The 17,650-nt window shown below is 40.5% G+C and overlaps 1 protein-coding gene across 2 annotated transcripts in view; it reads right to left on the reverse strand.

Moving 5' to 3' along the window:
• Positions 1 to 2,794: 2,794 nt before the first annotated feature.
• The window catches only part of zgc:110158 (uncharacterized protein LOC553590 homolog), a 56,468-nt gene continuing 41,612 nt past the window's right edge, over positions 2,795 to 17,650 (reverse strand). Inside the window, exons 6-18 of one of the 2 annotated variants that reach the window (XM_053493732.1) lie at positions 14,671 to 14,754; positions 12,797 to 12,856; positions 11,321 to 11,384; positions 11,111 to 11,178; positions 10,902 to 10,966; positions 10,709 to 10,754; positions 7,748 to 7,783; positions 7,280 to 7,334; positions 6,674 to 6,744; positions 6,223 to 6,301; positions 6,061 to 6,089; positions 4,649 to 4,750; positions 2,795 to 4,476 (exon numbers count right to left, since the gene is read on the reverse strand). In XM_053493732.1, the coding sequence (XP_053349707.1) occupies positions 4,447 to 4,476; positions 4,649 to 4,750; positions 6,061 to 6,089; positions 6,223 to 6,301; positions 6,674 to 6,744; positions 7,280 to 7,334; positions 7,748 to 7,783; positions 10,709 to 10,754; positions 10,902 to 10,966; positions 11,111 to 11,178; positions 11,321 to 11,384; positions 12,797 to 12,856; positions 14,671 to 14,754 (789 nt within the window). In that variant the 3' untranslated portion in view covers positions 2,795 to 4,446. The remainder of the gene's footprint in view (positions 4,477 to 4,648; positions 4,751 to 6,060; positions 6,090 to 6,222; positions 6,302 to 6,673; positions 6,745 to 7,279; positions 7,335 to 7,747; positions 7,784 to 10,708; positions 10,755 to 10,901; positions 10,967 to 11,110; positions 11,179 to 11,320; positions 11,385 to 12,796; positions 12,857 to 14,670; positions 14,755 to 17,650) is intronic. The other variant, XM_053493739.1, reaches the window with a different exon arrangement.

A 17,650-nucleotide genomic window follows, 5' to 3' on the forward strand; every position in this document is an offset into this window, starting at 1 on the left:
TGATTGGTTAGACGCTTTACTACGTTTCAAATGTGAGACAATCAATTAAATAACCCAGTGAAATAAAGTAAACACAGATGGGAGAGAGTCGTTTATTCTCACAGAGTTTACTGATTGGGAATGGAAGCAAAAAATTCCCTCCTGGAAACTCACGAAGCGACTTAAAGTTATACCCAACGTGCACAGAAAGAATCTACACCGCCTGGCAGATTTCATTTCGACCCCATTCAACGATTAAAGTCCCAAAATAAATGATTTAAATATTTTTTTTTGCTTTATATTCAGTGACATATACATAAACTAGGGTTTAATTGCTGGGGTCAAATTGATCCCAAAGATAAAAGATTGGCACCCTGTTCAGGGGGTACCCTGCCTCGTGCCCTAAGCCTCCTGGGATAGACTCCAGGTTCGCGACCCTGAATACAGGATAAAGCGGTATAGAAGATGAGTGAGTGAGAGGAGTGTTAGTCACCCCCTTAGTTTTGATTAAGGCCGCATGATGTGGAGGCCAGTTCTTGTTTTGGACACTTCACCTTCTCACAATCAGAGACCTGGAATACGGCGTCATGCCTTCAGGGAAGAAAAACTCGCTACATGTGATAACCTGGTCATTCAGGTCGTCAGCTGGATTTATTTTATTGCCTCATGACGATACCGAGTCTACTGTAGACCTGAGCGACTGGATCAACCCCAGATCATAACACTGTGGCCTCCAGAGAAACACTTCTCTCTCTGGAACTCATCAGGTCACATGACCCTTCTCCATCACTACAAAGTCCAATCAAGCTTTTTTTTTTTCCTGACAAGTCTCACTAACGAGTGGTTTTCTTACAGACACACAACCGTTTAGTCCCAACCCCGTGAGACGTCTCTACTTTCACTATTAAACACAGCTCTGGTTCTGACGTCATCTCCATTCGTGATTTTTTTCCCAATCTTATTTCCTTCACAAAGGTGAGGGTTCAGCACTATCTTAGTTAGAGGTTTCGATAATATGTTGATCGTTCCTTACTCCAATCGCAGTTAAAAAAAAAACCCTGAAAGAATAATTAAAGGTTTACACCTTTAGCCCTTTCACTCTAAACGCTCAGGTGTTTACATCATGCAGTATTATTCAGATAATTAGTGGAATAAATTCAGAGTGGAGGAACACAGAGGAAAAAGCAAGAATGCACCTTGTTTAATGAAGAAAGAGCAGGCGAATCAGGAGGCCTGAGTAAAAGGGATTACGTTATTTTTATTAGTCTTAAATTTGTATCTACAACGAAGGGACACAAGCAAAAATAAGTGACGACTCCATGGAAAAAAAAAAAGAAAGAAAATTACATTTATTATTGATGCATTTTTTTCCATTTTTAGGTAGAATTTTTTGTTGTTTGTTTTTTTTTTTCTTTTCAAGTCTAAAGAATTTTTTTACAATAGAAAGAAACATTAGCTACACGAGACACAGAAAAAAAGTCCCTAGAAGACAAAAGGAGCCAGTCTAGTCTAACGTGAAATCCAAAGCAAAATCGAAGGAGGTCGCTGCTTCATACTGAATACTGCTTGTTCCGTCTCTCGGGTTGGGGGAGAAGAACCGAGGAACGACCACGAAGCTCCTTTCCGTTTCTCCTTAATGTTACATTATTATACAGCGTCACAACAGTAGTACAGAAATGGCCGATGGGACAGAAGTTCGTATGGCAAACCGGGGCGAAGACACTGGATGAATCCCAAATTGCTCCCTACTTCCAAGGGGCAAGTGCACTACATACATGAGGGGGTAAAAAATGTACATCACCACCTGAGTAGTGTCCAATTTGGGATCTGACCCTAGAAAATCATCTCTCACAGATGAAATGCCTCCCCCCCCCCCCCCCCTTTTTTTTTGTTGTAAATCAATTTTTTTTGTTACCTTTTAAAACTTTTAAATAGATAAAAATCCTTCATCAAAGTATTTTTGTATCTCTGGTCCCTTAAAGTTTTCTGATTTAAATGTCCAAAAAAAAAAAAAAAAAAAAAAGTGCACAAGCGTGGCCGCTCTGCTCAAAAGCTGAAAAACAAGAAAAGAAAAAAAAAAAAGGGATCCTGAGCACTTGTTCGCGGCTGAAACGGGAGGAGTGTGTTAGGACTGCTACAGAACTGCCTCTCACCATCCTCATCCTCATCTGTGCATTATTAATCAGTGCAACAGGACCAGCTATTTCCTCTTCACTGATTTTTTTTTACAATTTTTTTTACATTTTTCTTTTTTTCTTTTTGTTATCAGAGCCTCAGCTAGAAAGGTTGTTTTCTTTACACATTTTTTTTCCAGTGCTGCTGTTCAGTTTAGTTTTTTTCTTTTTCGTCGGGACTGGCAATATCAAAAAAACATGTCGATGATATCAAAATGCATTTTACAGTATTTACAAGAGAAGAGAAGCAAATGAGAGAAACAAAAAAAGGAAGTAGAACAAAAAAAGGGGGAGGGGGTAAGAGTGACGTCATCAGCAGGGTCGCTTTTAGAAACCCTTAATTAACAAATTAAATAGTTGTGAAATATCAATAATGAATCCCAAAACTGTATAGAAATATTTCTTATATAAAAAAAAAAAAACGGGTAAAAAAACAACAAAAAAAAAAACAAACAACAAAAATTAAAACCCCAACATTTTGATTTATTGATGAATTCTGCTCCAAACGCAAGAGTTGAAGATGAACCTCCACGTTTTTCTTTAGCGAGGTCTTTAGAAGCTCTGTTGAAAACCAGGTCTAAGGCAGATGAGGGGGGAACTAGGTAGTCTTGATTCCTTGTTTTAAAATGATTAAAAAAAAAAAAGAAAGAAAAAAAAAAAAAAAGAAGAGGCAGCAGCAGTCACCATGATTCAAACAGGTCGATGGTCGCAGGTTGATTTCTCTTTTCTAAAGAGGACCGATGTACTGAAGAAGAAGAAGAAGCGCCGCGACTTTCTTTTCCTGCTCGGCCTGTTGGGAAATTTTTGGTTTCCCGCTCCGTCACTTCACCTCGGCGCCCGAGACGCCCCGTTTCCAGGAACATGCAGGCGGGACAGGGGGTCGATTCAGCAGGAGGTATCTTTAGACTGGCGTTATTTACATGTTTACAATGTCCTGAAGCAAGCCGCATGTTGCAAGACATACAGACACACGCACACGCACACACAAAGGAGGGTTGGAATAAATAAAATAAAATCAAATAAAAAAGAATAAAAAAAAAAGAACTGAGCAAAGCTGAAAATAATATATTGAGTACCACAATAAAAAAAATGTAAAATAATATTATATACTGTGTTTTTTTATACTATGAGAGACAATGATGATGATGATTCTTCTTCTTCTTCATCAATTAGTGGAATTATGACGCAAGCCACATAAACGCCACCAGCTGTAATCATTTTTGTTGTTGTGTTTTTTGTGGATTTTTCTTTTTGGACAGAGAGCGTAAGAACACAGCGAGAGCAAGGAGATAAATCATGGAGTGAAGTTTACTATCAGAAACGCTCTACGCCCGAGTGTGGAGCTTACGGTCACATCGCTACATCATGTTAATAAAGGGGAATTAAAAAGTCACGCAAAAGCCATAAGAGAGAGAAAAAAGAAAAAGAAAAACACCTCAAGCTCAAATTTTCCCCCAGAAACATTAAAATAAAACACATTGACTAATTAACAAAATAATAATAATAATAACAATAATAATAAATCAAAGAGTTTTCACTGGGTATCGTGAATATGTGCTTACTCTGACAATTTCATGGTTATTGAGATACAATGTGCCCTTCTGAGAAAAAAAAAAAAAACAACAAAAAAAATACCCTTATCATTACAACAGAAATACAAAAAAAAAAAGAAAAAAAAAAAAGAACAATAATTATTAATAATACAATACATACACAGAAATAATGGAAACGTTCGTAGCCCGTCACATCTTCATGAGTGTTTAAAAATGTACAAGAGGGGAATCCAAAAACAAAAATGTAAAAATTACACGTCCCAGAGTGAAATCTAGCGTGTTAAAAAAAAATTCAGAGAAGAAGAGGTGGAGTGAGTTAAAAAGAGCGCTGAGCCGAGGACACGTGTTCCCTTGTCCTGCTCCTCAGTCTGTCCTTTCACATGAGTGTGTGTGTGTGTGTATGTATGTGTGAGAGCGAGTGTGTGGGTGTGTGGGTGCCTTCTTGAAGCCCCTTCTTTCAGTGTCCTGAGCCAGAGAGGAAAACCAGAGCGAGGTTCAGTCTTCAAGCTGGCACTTCCTGTGGCTCGGGGGCTGCTTCCTGTCGCCGGCGGCCATTTTGGCGCGAGTCCCGTGCTTTCGGCGACGGCCCGGGCCCCGAAGTTCCGTGAGGCGTCAAAGGGAATGCGGGGTACGGAAACAAAATGCGAGGGAAATAAAAAGAAATAATAATAATAATAATAACAATAATAATAATAATAAAGGAAGAGGAGGAGGAGGAGGTGAGGGGGCAGGGGAATAAATCACACGCTCATCGTCATGTTGGGTGAATACTGGAACGACAAGAAAGGCAGAGGTACGTGAGAAGACGGATAACAAGATGCTTGTGATATTTATAATAACATGGTTTTGTGTTAGACGAGTCGTGAAGCGTGAGACAACGGAAAGCGTCTCTCGGGCGACACGGACAGATTTTTCTTGTTTTTGTCCCCCACAGATACTCACACTTTCGCTTTGGAACGGGTTGAGGAAGTTGCCGCCCATCTCGCCGTCGTCTCGCGGTGTGCCCGGCGGGTTGTTCATGCCTGCCATGTTGCTGGGCGAGTTCTATAGAGGACAGAAAGAAAATGGTAAATGGAAAGCCGGGAGACTCGTCCACTCGCTTTAATGATATCTATAACGTCTCTTCTTTATTTATTTTTTTCTTTCCTTCAGGAGTTTCATCCTGCTTTTAGTTCATCAGTTTAAATCTGCCCTCTCGTCTTTCTTTTTCCTCCATCCCTTCTTCTAAGCATTTCAGAAATCTCTTCAACCCTCTAAAATTATCTTTAAAAAGAACTTTTCTTTACAGTATTTTAAACACATGTACACACACAAACACAAATACAGTGCAAGAATCTTGCACCGCACTTACACGTCTCTCTATTTATCTGCTATTCTGCTTTATCCGGATATCCCAGGAGACTTTGGGCATGAAGCAGGATACACACTAAACAGGGTGCCGATCCATCACAGGGCGCGCACACACACCCATTCTAGCCTAATCTGCATGTCTTTGGACTGTGGGAGGAAACCCACCAAGCACGGGGAGAAAATCCAACCCTCGACCCAGGAGGTGTTAGCCACAATGCTAACCACTGAGCCACATCAATGTTTTATGTAACAACCTCGATCAGCAGCGACCTCATTTCCCCTCTCGTCTGTTCCAAGCATCAGCAGTATAATAAATAATCTGTTTCTCACTGGATCGTGTCTTAAATTAGACGTTTTATTTGAAATGCTGAAATGATTTAGAGGTCACTATGTGGCTTAACAAAGAAAAAACATTCCCCTGAAACCCAGGTCAAAAAAACCAAAAAAAAAATCCTTTAAGAAGCCTGAAGAATATGAGATAAATTTTGCCTCTTTGGAAGCAACATATGAAAAAATAAATGTTGGGTGTCGATACTTTTGCACAGTACTGTATATACATGTATACCTTATACTTAAACGTTCTTCTTTTATTGATTTCGTCCTTTCTTCTTTCCTCAATGCAATTATTGACTTTTCTATTCATTTTTCATCAATTTCTACCATCTTTCTTTATCCTTTCATCTAAAAACATATACTAATAAAAAATAAATAAATAAATAAATAAACTATAAGTTATTTGTCAGTCGGTCCCTTCTTCCTTTCCTCTCTCATTCGTTCATTTTTATTTCTTCATCAAAACATTCCTGCTTTCTTCTTTCCTACTTCCTGCTCGACACAGGATTCTGACGGGGAACCACGACCTTCCTCCCTACCGTCTTGGACGTCCATTATATACATAAAATACTCTCACGTTATTCATTAATACCAGATTAAAAGGAATTACCACAACAACAACAACAACAGCATTAATACATCATTATTAAGAAAAGACTGAAGTTATTCACCTTTGGCAACCCATCCATGTCACCGGACCCTACATGAACAAAAGAAAAACAAAACAAGACCAAAAAGTTCAGAAAGAGACAACACGACCAACAGGGGGAGCTATAACACCACGGCCGAGTGTATACTGTGTATACTGGATGACGGCATGGTAGCGCGCTCACCTAATGATCCGTTCATATGGTGAGGCTCCATGGAGCCCATCCCTCCCATCGGACCGTCGGGACCCGGGCCCATCGGGAACTGTGAACACACACACACACACCGGGTGTGACAGGAGAAGTAGACAGCTTCATTAGCGTAAAGGTGTCTATTAGCGTGCGAGGGAAATTAAATTCAATTAAAAGGAACGATCGAGCTCAGCTGATCAAACGCTTCAAGCTAAAAGTGTGTTAATTAATTAATCACCTAACGAGTGCAGCAAGTTCTTCATGGTAAAAATGTTCCGATCGGAGAAAATCGTAAATCAGTACGAAGTAAGAAAAGAAAGAAAGAGTTTGTGAGGGAAAATAATGAAGCGATGATAAAGTTTGAGGTTTAACGCCAAGGTTTATCAAGCTCGCGTTCCGAGCGCTCGTTAAAGGAGTCATTCGTTAGGAAATCCAGTCCACTCACGTTGGGTCTGTTGCCTCCAGGGCCGATGGGGTTCATCATCGTGTATATGTTTTCGCTTGAATTTGTTGAATCTGCAAGAGACGAGATGAACATTTTTTTTTGGGTACAGTACATTAAAAAATAAAAAAATAAAGTGAAATATTTACAAGCTCATCCTTTCAGGTCAAATCCTAACCAATATAGCCTGGATTATATAATAACTGATCGATATGAAGCTCAGCCTGATGCCTGCTGGGCTTCTTTAAACATTCACAAGCCAGTGAAGACGGCCATCATGTCCGAGGGTTTAGGATTACATCACTCTAAATGAATGGGGGATGGGCGGAAATGGTGTTGTGTGTGTGTGTGTGTGTGTGTGTGAGTGAGTGTTTTTTTTTTTCTTCTTTCTGTGTGTGTGTGTGTGTGTGTGCTGATCCACTAAGGCAATGCAGCAACCTTGCACTGACATTGACTGTTGAGATTGAGAGTGAGTGGGACACACCAAGCGTCGTTCAGTGTGACAGATCACACAGGAACAGGTGAACATGTGTGTGTGTGTTTGTGTGTGTGTGTGTGTGTGTGTTTGTGTGTGGGTGTATAATGTATTCATTTGTTCATTTTACACACCTCCTGGACTTGGCATGATGGGAGTTCCTGGAGGACCACCTCCCCCTGGGGGACCCTAAAGAACATAAAGCAAGCACACACACACACACACGGATTGCATTTTTAGGAACACCACAGAACACTTATTCTCAACTCCAAAAACGCCCGAGGAGAGATTTTAAACAAAGTTGCAGTAGACACAAGGGAGATATTATGGCAGTATGATTAATGCCCACATATTCTGCTTGTCCAAATACAACGCCTGGGGCAAAAACAGAAGAATATATAGTAATTGCTCAAGAATAAAAAAATAAAAAAATAAAAATAAAAAATCAATATGTTTAGAGCATTAAATATGTGCTTAGGCATACTTTTTTGTTTCCAGGGGAAAGCATTAACTTGTGTTCGACTGCAGAGAGAGATGAGATAGAGAACTGGCACTAAACGCCCAAATGGTGGTGTGTGTGTGTGTGTGTGTGTATTACTTACCACGTAGTTGCCCGGAGATGAAGAGGAGTACGCTATCTGTGAGCGAAGAGAAAAGTGATTAGACTAAATTCAAAATTTAATTCGATTAGTTTTTTTTTTTTTTAAACCAGACATGAAGAAGTGAATCACTTTTATAAAAAAAAAAAAAAACTCATGACTTCCCGAAGCGAATCCATTTGGTTCACTTCACGATGTGAATCACACCGGTTCCGTTAAAATAACCTGAGTCACTTGATGACGTGACCACCTTCGGTTGTGCTGATGGTATGAAATGAAGTTAAGCTTTATTTTAGCTTCATGACAGGAAATCACTTGTTCGTCTGGGTAGCTGGTAGCATGAGTCACTACGATATGAATCACCTCAGTTCGCTTCATACGGTGAATCGCTTGAAGCGAATAACCCCCATATGGAATGAAATAAAAACACCGCTTCATTCCTTTCAGGCTTTGTTTGTCTTAATAGATTTCATGAAATCAATCACGTAACTCCATCTTTTTTGACTGCCATGAAGTAAATCCTTTTTTTTTTTTTTTTACCTGATAAAATGTGATTCGCTTTAGATTTATTTCACGTCTCTCACTTAAAAGATGTGAATAAGACGTTTCAACCTGATGAAAGAAATCACTGGTTCAGTTGAAAAGAATCCCTTTACAAGACGTCATGAAGTGAATCACTTTGAACTCTTGATAAATGAATCACTGATGTACATGACACAATGAATCACTTTTGTTGAATCATTTTAAACTTTGTTTTAGGAGACTTTATGAAGCATCTCACTACATGAACTACTACTCACTACAAACTCCATTTGTTCACCTGATGATGTGATTCACTTTCGATTCAATTCATGATTCATTTGACTTAAAGACGTGAATAAGACGTGTCAAGCTAGGGTCACTTGATCATGTGAATTAGAAGACATCAACAGATTCCAAGTACTGCATCATTCCAAGGATCCATGGCATCGTTTGTGTTTGGTGACACGAGTCACTTGGTTCGCATGTGATGTGACTCACCCGGTTTTGCTTAAAAAAAATCAATCACTTTGGTGCACTTGATGAAATGAATCACTGATATACACAATAAAAGGAATTATTTGTTCAGTTAAAACTGAACTTTTACAAGACGTCATAAAGTGAATCATTTTGATAAAGTGAATCACCGATGTACATAATGAAGTGAATCACTTTGGTTGACTTGAAGTGAATCATTTTAAACTTTGTTTTGGAAGACTTTATGAAGTGACTCACTACTCTTCTCTTCAAACTTTATCATTCTTCACTACAAACTTTCTTCTACGTGACAAGATGAAGTGAATCACTTTAACAGCTTTTTTACCAGACTTTATGAAGTGAATAATTTTAGTTGACATAAAGTGAAATTATTTAAACTTTGTTTTATTACACATCATCAAGTGAATCACTTTGGATTGTTCGGTGACGCGATAAAATGAATCACTGGTTTGTTTAAAAAGAATCACTTTACACTTTGTTTTGCTAGACTAGATGTTATGAATCACATTCTTTTACTCAACAAGATAAAGTGAATGCCTAAGTAAACCAAAGCGAATCAATAGACTCCTTTATACACTTCATGAAATGTTTCTTCTGTTTTTTTACTTCATGAAGTGAATCATTTTAGTTCACTTGAGTGAATCACTTTAAACTGTGTTTGACCTTTTTTTTTTTCCAAAGTGATTCTTCGTGTACTGGAATGAAGTGAAAATCAGTTTGAACTTTGTTTTACGAGACGTTTTATGAGGGAATCACTTTGTGATGTGACATGTGTTTGGTGACACGACACCCAAGCTTGAAAAGTCACTCGCATTTCAAGTAAATCACTGAACTCTTATAAAACCTAATAAAGTGCATCACTGGCGTAGACAACGAAAATCACTTCATAGTGGACTTGACGTGTATCACTCGGTGAAGTGAACCCCTTGGTTAACTCCATTAAGTGAATCACTTTAAACTGTGTTTTACTAGTTAGGGTGAACAATCACTGAAACTCTTTAGACTATTTTTTAGACTTCATGAAGTGAAGCACTAGGTTCACTTGTGATATAACCGTTGTAATATATCACACTGCACTTGAAGTCAATCACTTTGGACTCTTATTAAACCTGATAAAGTGAATCACTGGTATAGATGATGAAAATCACTTTCGCTAACTTGATGTGAATATCATTTAAATTCCTTTGAGCTGTCTTATATCCGACAGGATGAAGTGAATCATTTTAGTTTATTTAAGATGACCCTCTTTGGACTTTATTTCACTTATTTGACTTCATAAAGTGATTTACTTCAGTTTGTTTGGTGACAGAATCATCTGGATTACAAGTCATCAAGTCATCCAAACCGTCACATGATTTTGATTGGTGACATGTTTGTTTGGTGACATGATGCCACATGGTTCACTTGTCATATCAATCACCTCGTTTCTTCGCATGTGATGAAGTGAATCACTTGGAATTCGTTTATATTAAACCTGAAGTGAATCAGTGATTCATTTGAAAAGAATCGTTTTGACGCACTAGACTTCCTGAAGTAAATCACTTTGAACTAGACCCGATGAAGCGAATGACAGACATACATTCTGAAATTAAACACTTTACACTTTGACTTGTAGTAGACTACAAGATGAAGTGAATCGTTTTGGTTAACTCGATGAAGTGAATCACTTTAAACTGTGTTTTTACTAGACGAGACGAAGAGACCGCTCTGAACTTTGTTTTACTAGACGAGACGAAGCAAGTCACTTTAGTCCATTTGAAGTGGATCACTTTACAGTTTGTTTTACTAGACCTGAAGCAAATCACTCTAAACTTTGAAACTTGTTTTTTTTTTCTTCTTTTAACTTGACTTCCGTTTAGTTCGTTAAGACAAAGCGAATCATCTTGAGCGAAATAAAAGGCGCTATATACCAGTCCAAATGCATTGTGGGGTGGTGGTCAGTCTTACCGAGTTAGTGTTGGGATTCGGCCAGGGACCCCGTCCTCCTGGACCCCTGAGAGAACAAAATACACAGATGAGTGGGAGGTTAGGGGGTGGGGGGTCTAAGTCGACCGACACCGTAAACTAGCTTGTCCGACATGTGTTTTGCCCAAAGCGATGACGCCGATGACGATGATGGAGGTTTGCGGTTGCTACTCACATGTTCATTCCTGGCATGCCTGGCCCACCCAGAGAGTTCGGAGGTGGCCTCATTGCACCGTAGTTCTACAAAGAGGTTAAAGTTTATCAAGATTAATAACCTGGCAGTAGTTATTTTATCAAAAAAAAAAAAAAATTTAAAAAAAGGAAATAAAGTTTCACTCCAGACATAAAAATTGATAATGGAGCGTTTTGGAAATCTATACACACCTGTGGACCCATGCTGCCCATCCCTCTAGGCGGATTCATTCTCATCGGGCCTCCCATGCTTGGGTGTCCTGAACGAATGAGGAAGGAGTTAAAAAAACAAACAAACAAAAAAAGAAAGGAATACCGCTAAAATAAATCAGACAAAATGCATCAAACACGCTGATTGTTTTGTGGGTTCTGTCCATGTGTGTGGCTCGTCTAGACTAATACCTTGTGGTCGGGGGTCCAGATTGTTTGGCAAGAGCGGCTGTGACCCGGGAACCCCGACAGGAGGCTATGTGGAGAGGTAGGAGGGCAGAAACAGGAAATAAGGAACAATAAGAAACAAAAGATTAGCTGAGTGAAAAAAAAAAAAAAAAAAAAATGCGTCTGTTCTAAATTAACATGAAATCCGCTCCGGTTAAACCGGGATACGAGCGCAGCGTGATTGTGTAGCGGGTGCTAATGAAACTAACTTGCCTACGTTGTTATAGCCACAGTATTACTGTGTATGAATGTGACATCACACGTTAATCAGCGTATTTGTATAGACAACGCATCGAGTCTTGGGCTGGAAACTGGTAGCTCCGCCCACTCAAGATTGTTGTACGAGTTTCAGCTTTAGTCATAATGCAGAGCACAATGAACCTTTTTGGAGCAAGAAATCTTCACCTGGCCTTAAAAAAAATTTTTTACTGATGGCAAGTTACTAAGCGTTTCAATTTAAGCAAAAAAAAAAAAAATAAATAAATAAATAAAGTCTTTCTTTGGTGGTCTACGACTTCAGTAAAATAGCCTTATTCTGTAAAAGTAGGTCATTCTTTCTTTATTTCTTTGGTGATGTTTGTTTGAAGCAACAGACAAAAGGGACTTTAATTTTAAAAATAAGAAAAAAAAAGGAAAAGCGCTTCACAATCTATTGTGAAGTATTTGTAAAGACAGCCTTACATCTGTACGTGTTCTTTGTCTGAACTTTGTCAGAAACGATGGTTTAGAGATATGGATAGGACATACGCTAGACAGGCGTCTTGGGTGGCGTCTACGACTCAAAGAAACCGACATTACCCGTCCCCGGTAACGTCCAGTTCGACTCGGTCCGCAAATCGATCTCGGGTTGTGTGTGTATGGGATTAACCACCAACACGCAACACGGTTCTTTCTGTCTTTTCTCTCTCACGTAGAGCGCCCGTGTTCAGTAAACGTGAAACTGCTTGTTCGTGTCGGATTGGCTGTCAGTTATCCGCGGCGTTTAAATTTTAAACCAACGGCGTGTTGAAATATTGAGCTGCGTGCGCTTGCGGCATGACTGACGTGCCGTAAAAGCTTTCGCTGGCTGTTTAATACCTTCTGCTCGTTATTTTTTCCCCTGTGTTACGTCTGTCAAGAAAAAAACAAAGCAAAAGAAAAAAACAAACTAAAACATCCGTCCCAAAGCTGCTGACAAGAATGTTTAATGTAAAAAAAACAACAACTCTCGATTAAAGAGGAGTTTTAGCAGTGTCGATATTGGGGAAGCGTTTAAGTCTCGAGATGTGACTTTTCCTCTGGCATCTACCGCACGTGACTTCTTTTTATTATTACTATTGTTATTATTTTCTCACTATTGGGTAAAAAATAAAAAATAAACGGCAGAATTTCTGCTTGTTGTCATCAATGTACAATAAGTTAAAAACACTTTAATATGACAGAACTGAACTCAGGAGTTACCTGGTTTGGCATGCGGAGGGACGGCCGAGGTCCACCAGGGTACCGCGGAGACATGAACGGCTGGAGACAAGGACAGAAGAGAGAGGGAGGAAAAAAAAGAAAACAGAAAAAGAGACAAAAAAAAAGAGCATGTTTTTTTTTGTCGTTAGCATTGCGCGGCGGTCTACGGTGACAGAGTGCATAAATAAAAAGGTGCGGCTGAATGAGTGGCAGCAGCGCGGCCAGCTGGAGCAGGTGGGATGCAGGCAGGCAGATGCACCGAGCGACAATGAGGATGGCACCAAATGCGACATATAAATAAGACGTCCGGCCCTCGGACTGCTGCTCACGTCCCCAAAGTCACTCGCACACACAAAACACACACACTTTATTTATTTATTCTTGTCATTGACCACCGTGTAGGAATTTAATACACGTACACAAAAAAACAACAACATAATAATCAACAGGTCACAATCGGAGCGCGCCGAGACCTGAACGGGCTCAGAAACCAGCCTTGGACACGAGGACGCTCCTGTACTTCGTGACGCTACAAGATCTCTAGAAAGGCTAAGAAATGTAGAAAGAGATGAGGTGTGTGTGTATGTGTGTGTGTGAGAGACTGTTTATACCAGTGACTATAAAAATAAAAAGAGCTGGGCAGAGCAAAGTGAGGATGTGCTACCATTGGTGTGTGTGTGTGCCAATTTGGGGATGTTTACAGATGTTCCTCCGTACAAGTAAAAAAAGTAGAAGAAGAAGTAAAAAAAGAAGAAGTGTTGTTCAACCAAAACAAAACAAATCGATATTTTCCACTCATGTGCAGCCAATTATCCAAGACAAGTTTTGACAAGCCGTGAAAGCTGACGCCCACCAATTAGCGATATGATGCTAACGCAGCGAAAATCACCACGCAAGCTATGATACTGAGAGACAATTTGGAGGGGGGGGCAAAAACAAAAAACAAACAAAAACAACATAATAATTAAAAGTAAAAAATAATTTCTTTTATAAGAGTTTTTTATTTATTTTTAAATCAGTAAGACTAAGATGGAGCGACGTCGAGTTTAAAGTCCGAAATGAACAGCTTGTTTAATTACAACTCTATTAATGCAATAATAATAATAATAATAATAATAATAATAATAAATCAGCCATGTTGCAAATTCTGATTGTTTTAGGTATTAAAAATTATTATTACTATTATTTATTTTTTCTTTTTTTCTTTAAAACTCCTCCTGAAAAATGCTCTAATTCGGACTAACGTTCTAAAATGTTCTAATGTTCTAAAATTTTGCGCGAATGCGCCGTTGGCATGGGAGTGACATCATGCTAACTGGCAGACGTTTCTCTCCAGCTCCAGCACAATTCTAAAAAAAGATCTGACTTCTCGTCTGACTATTCCTTCAGAGACTGTGTGTGTGTGTGTGCGTGCGCGTGTGTGTGTGTGTGTGTGTGTGTGTGTGAGGGCATTTCTACAGCATCAGGCTGTGCAATATTAATGTGCTATTGATGGTGGGTGGGAGTGAAGAAGGCTTTCCAGCAGCAGCAGCAGCAGCGGGGAGGGCCGTGAATAATTCATCCCGCTCTCGGGGCGCTGACTCCGGGCGCGGAGACGCTGGGTGTGGGCCGTGAAGGAAACACGGAGCACAGGAGGGAGGAAGAAAGAAAAAAGGGGGGGGGGGGGGGGGGGGGTACAAAATACTTCCCCGCTTCACGTGGTGACGTTTCGGTTAAACGGACTTGTGTGTGTGTGTGTGTAAGGGGGCGGTGTTGAAATCCCAATTATAATGAATTAATTAATTTTGTGCAAAATGTGTGAGAGAAAGAGAGACATGGTAAGAGAGAGTGTGTGTGTGTGTGTGTGTGTGTGTGTGTGTGTGTGTGTGTCTTACCTGGCCGTGGGGTCCCATCATGGGGTTGCTGGGGTTGTGTGGGGGAGGCTGTGCGTGGGGAGACGGCTGCGACCCGGGAGGGCCCTTTAAGAGAGAAGAGGCAGGTGAGACATGAAACGGGGGCGCGCTGCCGAGGCCTGCTGCTGCTCCGCCGACACACACACACAAAACGAAGTATAACCCGCTGTTACAAAGTTCACTACAAAGAGTTTGGCGTAATCAAAAAAATTTTTTTTTCCACTAAAGCGGGCGTGGCCTAATTTAAAGCACTGATCGGGCAGTGACTAGGGATGAATGTACACTAGTAAGTTCCCTGAAACGAACACTCTGTATCTGTGTCCGGTTTTGTTCTCTTTTTGTCCTAGGCGATAAAAAAAACGTGAGGCGCAAAAACGCAGCACGCTCCAAAACTACCGACATGAACTCTGAACATCCTGTTTCGGCTCCACAACCCCCAGCCCCACCCCCACCCCCTCAATGAGAAGCATATGGCCTTCCAGGAATACCCCCCCATCCCCCTCACACACACCAGATCCGGAGGGAAACTCGTCCCCGGCGACTCTCCATTCCACTCTCACACGCATCCGCGAGAGCGCTCTCGGGCTCGATCGGTTAAAAAAAATAAATAAATAAATAAAAACGCCGTATCCACACTTACGCACACGCTTGTGAAGGAGAGGACAAGCTGCAATTGCTAGGCTGTGTCACTTGGGGGCACTGTTGTCAAGAAAGAAAACGAGGCCCTGGTACTGGAGATTGTTTTTTTTTTTTTTTTTTTTGGTGCAGCCATCCTTCAGGTAGCAGGCGAAAAAAGAAAACGAGCCACGGAACTGATTAAAGGGAAAAAAAAGAAAAGAAATGCGCGGGATGACGCAACGCAGCAGCAAATCAAACGGCTTCGTTTACGAGATCGTCTGGAACTGGGTTCGAGAATTAGGAAATTTTTTTATTTTTTTTATTTCTGGAATAAATGGAGTTGGAGCTGCCGTCAAAACCCTAAACCCTGAACCCTTCACTGGCTCTAAGCGTTTTTTTTTTTTTTTTTTGGTTGGTTCTAACAACAATGACATTATTAAAGACAATAAAACACATGGTTACAAACGAAACAAAACCCAAGAGAAACAAACAAACAATTTATTACCTTATATGTATGTTTGTTTTTTATTACAAAAAAAAATGAGATTCAGACAGTTTTGCGTTGTAATTATTATAATTTTTTTTAACACCAAACAATGAACGATTTTATGAGATTTGTCCGGATTTTTATTTTATTTTTTTTACATATTATTTACACTGAATGTTTTCTCAAGAGAACTGCAAAATGTCTACGTATAACGAAGAAAGAACGAATATTTGTTCACAACGCATAGAAATGTAGCTATTATTTCTTACTAATACTGGGCCAGGGGTAGCTCAGTGGTTAAGGCATTGGACTACGGTTCGGAAGATCCCAGGTTCAAACCCCACAACCATCAAGTTGCCACTGTTGGGCCGTTGAGCAAGGCCCTTAACCCTCAACTGCTCAGATGTGTAATGAGATAAAAATGTAAGTCGCTCTGGATAAGAGCGTCTGCCAAATGACTAAATGTAAATGTAAATGTACTAGATTGTTGTTTAAATTTTAATTAGTTTTTTTATTTAGAACCCAAGAAAAAATAATAATCACATTGGTTTTTACGTCTGATATTGGAGGTCTTATAAAGCCGTATCGTTCCATATGGCTAGATCCGATAACTAAATTTCACTGAGGTCGATTCGTGTCTTCCTCGAAGCATAAAGCGTCCCGATCTGACCTCACCGGACGAATTAAACCGTGAGTAACGTGAGCCGAGGTTTTTTTTCCCGTGCCTAACCGCTTTAAGGGAGCGCTTGCTTCCTCGCTCGCGCGTAAGGACTAAACGCTGATCGCGAAAGTGAAAGTAGTCCAAGAGAAAGGGTTACGTCACTCTTAACGCTTGTAAAATTTACGAAAAGGACGTTAAACGCCCAACGAGACTCTGAGGTGCTGCGATCCGTTTTTTACCTGAAGAACGTGACACCCGGTCCGGCGCCTAATATACAGGAAGACAGAAAGGAGCGTTTATTGGGCTGTAGTTTGATTTTAGAGAGGTGTGTGTGCTGAGAAAGTGTACTAGCGGGAGCCGAGTTCAGATTTAGCCCTGACCTGTCTATGACCTCAGAGAGAGAGAGAAAGAGAGGCGGTCCTGCGGGGTCTGATGTTAGAGCTGCTCTACTGACTGTCCCAGAAACAGCACAAATACTACAGCAGTGTGTAAGTGTGTGTGTGTGTGTTGGCAGTCAGCGCTACTCAAGAGGAAGGCTCGGAGGAGTGTGCCGCTACTCAAGGCCTCAAACTCTCAGCAGCATCGAGGTCACGGCCGTTCATTACACCTCATCACGCGAACACACACCGCCATCTCTCCGTCTGCTGGAACGCCGCGCCTTTCTCTTCACAGATCTTATTCGTTATCTCTCCTTCACACACCGGTCATCCTTCACCTGTCTGTCTGTCCTCTCTGTCTCTCTCTCTCTCTTCGCTCCGTCTTCGTGTTCATAATCGTAATCAAATCGCTGCAAGCAGCAAAGCAGAAATCCTGACATTCTGCTGGTTTTGTAAGCAGATGCATTCGAAGTGTGTGTGTGTGTGTGTGTGTGTGTGTGTGTGTGTGTGTGTGTATGTGTGTATGTGGTGGAAATGTGTATGTGTGGCCTCTGCTATTTCCTCTCTCTCTCTCTCTCACATCTCACCTCTACCTTATCACAAACAAAGCCAAATGCCAGGCCTGTCTATCACCGGGCAGAGGAACCAGTCAGGGTGGCACTTTCACTCTCCTTCCCTCTCACACACACACACACACACACACGCACACACTGCTATCATAATGTGGACCTTCCATTGACGTAATACCTACTGTACCTTGTTCAGTAAATTCAACTTCTGACCCTAAAAAAATTAATAAATTAAAAAGTCCCCACAAGG

This window comes from Clarias gariepinus, chromosome 1 (genome assembly GCF_024256425.1).
Source record: "Clarias gariepinus isolate MV-2021 ecotype Netherlands chromosome 1, CGAR_prim_01v2, whole genome shotgun sequence".
Taxonomy (NCBI): domain Eukaryota; kingdom Metazoa; phylum Chordata; class Actinopteri; order Siluriformes; family Clariidae; genus Clarias; species Clarias gariepinus.